Raw genomic sequence first — 3,641 nt, 5'->3', positions numbered from 1 at the left:
TTCCCTACAAGCTGCCTGTAAAATGCAGGCTTTTGTACTTTCTCAAGGCAATCATGTTTTGTCCTGTTGTGTGGCTTGTGTTTGTGCAAGGGAAATTGCTAGTGAAGTTCCTGTGCAGAAAGCTTGCTGGGGTTGATTGCAAGGACAGTGCTTCCTAGCACTGCTTTAACCTAGCCAGTTAAAATCCAGGCTGGTCTGGTCTTACAGGTTCAACATTTCCAAGGACATCAGCATTGCTGGCTTGCTGGGAAGGGAGTAAGGACGAGGGACATCAGACTGCAGCAGCTGATGCCAGATAGACTTGAGAGGCTCTTGGGCATCAAGAGATTGTGGTTATAGCGAGCAGTGTCCATCTGCTCCATCTCTGCCTCACCCATCCCATCTCCTGCTGCCGTCCTGTGGAGTTGTGTCAATGATAGTTTGAATGTAGCCACTGCTCAGGGATGACTGAGTGGCCTGGGATGGACAAGGCCAGATGGGGCTGGCTGACTCTGGGACCAAAGCCATTGCTTAGCATCTGATTTCAAGGGTGGCTGCAGAGCTGCCAGAGATGGGGCAAAAACTGAGGCCAGGCCACTCTGCTGCCTGGGGCTGGACATCAAGCTGGAGTGCTTGGAGTGTCAGAGCCCCAGAAGGGGCTGAGCCTCAGGATAACTTTCACTGTGTGGCCTGGCAGGATGCTGAAGCTATTTGTGCTTCCCTTGCAGGCGGTGCTTTGCTGCAAAATGGGCAGATGACAGCAGAGATTCAGGAAGAAGTGGCCTTGACCAACCTGGGCAGCAGCTCCGGGGCCAGCAAGCGCCACAGCGCTGCCGACAAGATGCACTTCCCACGTTCCAACCTGCAGACAATCACAACTCTGGGTATGCTGGGCCACCCTGGCCTTGACCCCACTCCAGCAGGAAACCTGTGGCTGAAACCCCAGCCTGTCCTAGCCAGAAAAGGGGATGTGCTGGGTACAGAGGGCCCTGCAGCCCCTGGCCTGCCAAGCACACCTGCTGTCCTAATGCATGGCGCCTTCCCGCCTGCTTCTCTATGCTTCCAGGCAGGGGGGAGTTCGGTGAAGTGTTCCTGGCCAAGGCCAAAGGTGCAGAGGATGGTGAGGGTGAAGCTCTGGTGCTGGTGAAGAGCCTGCAGACGAGGGATGAGCAGCTGCAGCTGGACTTCCGGCGGGAGGCAGAGATGTTTGGGAAGCTGAACCATGCCAACGTGGTGCGGCTGCTGGGGCTGTGCCGTGAGGCAGAGCCACACTACATGGTCCTGGAGTACGTGGACCTGGTAAGGGCCCTGCCAGCAGCACCTGCAGTAAAGCAGGGACATGGCAGCAGTGGGTGTGGGGCCTGCAAGTGTGACAACAGGCTGGCAGTGCAGGGCAGTCAAGGTGTAGGGAGACCAGGCTGAGCTTACTGCTGTTCCCAACCTCTGGAGGAGTCTCAAGGGGAATGGGAGTCTCCTGGAAGACCTGGAAGTGGCTTTGTCCTCTGTATCCTCCTGATTTCTGGTTTATGTCCTGGACTCAGCTACATAACCTAAGTTGTGGGACTGTGCTGCAGAGTGACTGTGAATGCTAAGGGCTATGGGGAGTCTGGAGTTTGTAGGAGAGAAATCAATTTGGGGCATGAAAAACTTGGAGATTTCAGGTTTGCTTGCCCTAATCTTAGTCAGTTGAGGCCCAGAAACAAGGTACTGACTTGCCCTACAAGGCAGCGACCAGGAGGACAGGCAGGAACCATGGACAAGGAGATGAGGATCTATGGGTCTGCCACATCCAGGCACTGCAGGGACCAATGAGACTTGTCAGTCAGTATGTAGAGGTGCTGAGTCTGAGTTGCTGTCTGTCTCCCAGGGGGACCTGAAGCAGTTTCTGAGAATCTCCAAGAGCAAAGATGAGTCTCTGAAGCCACAGCCACTCACTACCAAACATAAGGTGACCGTGCAGCTTTGGAAGTGCTGTGGGGCTGGGCGACCCTAAGGAGGGCAGCCAGTGCTGACATCTCTCTGGGGTCAGGTGTCTCTCTGCACACAGGTGGCCCTGGGCATGGAGCACCTCTCCAACGGCAGGTTCGTGCACCGGGACTTGGCAGCCAGGAACTGCCTGGTCAGTGCCCAGCGGCAGGTCAAGGTCTCATCCCTGAGCCTCAGCAAGGACGTGTACAACAGGTCAGGGGGCCTGACATGGGAATGGGAGGGGATGAAATGGCACCAGTCTCATTGCCTGCCTGTCCTGCCCGCAGCGAGTACTACCATTTCCGCCAGGCCTGGATCCCACTGCGCTGGATGCCACCTGAGGCTGTGCTGGAAGATGAGTTCTCCACTAAGTCAGATGTGTGGTCCTTTGGGGTGCTCATGTGGGAGGTCTTCACACATGGGGAGATGCCCTACACTCCACTGGCAGATGATGAGGTCCTAGCAGGTATGTGGAGTACCTCGTGCTGTCCTTGCAATTGTAGCCTACTTGCTTTTTGTTGGTAAAGGGGGCCAGACAGGCTGTGTGACAGTGCTGGTCTGGCTGGGGACGATGTCTCAGCTTGCATGGAGAACTGCTGCCCTCCTTGCACCCCCCAGAGAAGATCACACCCCTTCCCAATGGCCCTTTGGACTTTTCTTTCATGCCAGGTCTGCAGTCAGGAAAGACGAAGCTCCCGCACCCCGAGGGCTGCCCTTCCCGCCTGGCCAAGCTGATGCAGCGCTGCTGGGCCCCCAGCCCTAAGGACCGGCCTTCCTTCAGTGAGCTCGCCACCACCCTTGGGGACAGCCCAGCTGACAGCAAAGCCTGAGCCCCCAGCCCTTGCTGGTGAAGGATGTGGTGGCGTGGACAGGGGTCTGTATGTGCCTGGGGAGCCCCTGGCACTCCCGCAGCCCCTTGCTGAGCCCGACCCCGATTGTACCCCAGCCCCACCCCCTCCCCCGTGGGTCCCAAAAGACAGCCCTTGCTGCCTCCTGCCCCCTGCCTGCTCAGCCCAGTGCCCTTAGGCTGCTGGTGTGGATGCAGAGCAGCTCCCCCTCCCACGGCGAGAGCTTGGGCGTCCCTGCTCGCCACATCCACCTCTGCCGGCCTGGCCCGGCTCTCTCTCCGTCCGTCTGTGCTAGGCATGCCTGCCTTCCCCTTCCCCATGGGGAGAGGCCAGCCAACAGGAGCACAAAGTGCCTGGCATATGAAGGAACTCACTACCTTTCCCAATTACCCTGTGCCTTTTTTTGTACTTACGACTCTGGGCAGAGCCCCCTGTCTCCCTCTTCCAGAGCGCTGACTCTTCCCTACCATAGTATTTCTGTTACTGGAATGCAGCCTAGAGTGGGTTAGTTTGTTTGCTTGAGTGGAGGGTACTGCAGCCAAGAAGGGTTGGGTTTTGTTGGGTTTTTATGTGCTGCTCTCAATAAAGAAGGCGCCTTTTTTTTTGGTTTTTTTGTCTTTGTAAAACACTGCTGTCAGATAGTGGTTTTCCTCCACATGGCTCCTGGGAAGGGTTTGGGGCTGGTTCCTCAGGCATCTCTCTGCTGTGTTTAACCCCTTTGCCCCCTTCTCAGGTGAATCTGAGATGCTGTTCCCAGCCTCGTGTGCCCTGAGGGAGTACTTTGCCTCAGCACTTGCTGTCTCTCTGGGCAGTCATGGGTTGCTCTCCAGGAGGGACTTGTCTCAA

The 3,641-nt window shown here is 56.7% G+C and overlaps 1 protein-coding gene across 2 annotated transcripts in view; it reads left to right on the top strand.

The window, feature by feature from the left end:
- PTK7 (protein tyrosine kinase 7 (inactive)) overlaps positions 1-3,403 on the top strand; it is a 21,273-nt gene extending 17,870 nt beyond the window's left edge. For both annotated transcript variants that reach the window (XM_017742446.1, XM_017742445.1), the window contains exons 15-20: positions 708-863; positions 1,046-1,278; positions 1,847-1,927; positions 2,009-2,160; positions 2,235-2,413; positions 2,617-3,403. In XM_017742446.1, coding sequence (XP_017597935.1) covers positions 708-863; positions 1,046-1,278; positions 1,847-1,927; positions 2,009-2,160; positions 2,235-2,413; positions 2,617-2,777 — 962 coding nt within the window. In that variant the 3' untranslated portion in view covers positions 2,778-3,403. The remainder of the gene's footprint in view (positions 1-707; positions 864-1,045; positions 1,279-1,846; positions 1,928-2,008; positions 2,161-2,234; positions 2,414-2,616) is intronic.
- The last annotated feature ends 238 nt before the right edge of the window (positions 3,404-3,641 follow it).

This window comes from Corvus brachyrhynchos, unplaced genomic scaffold (genome assembly GCF_000691975.1).
Source record: "Corvus brachyrhynchos isolate BGI_N302 unplaced genomic scaffold, ASM69197v1 scaffold2718, whole genome shotgun sequence".
Lineage (NCBI taxonomy): Eukaryota > Metazoa > Chordata > Aves > Passeriformes > Corvidae > Corvus > Corvus brachyrhynchos.
Note: the sequence above shows the minus strand (reverse complement) of the source record. Positions and strands in the feature narration are given on the sequence as shown.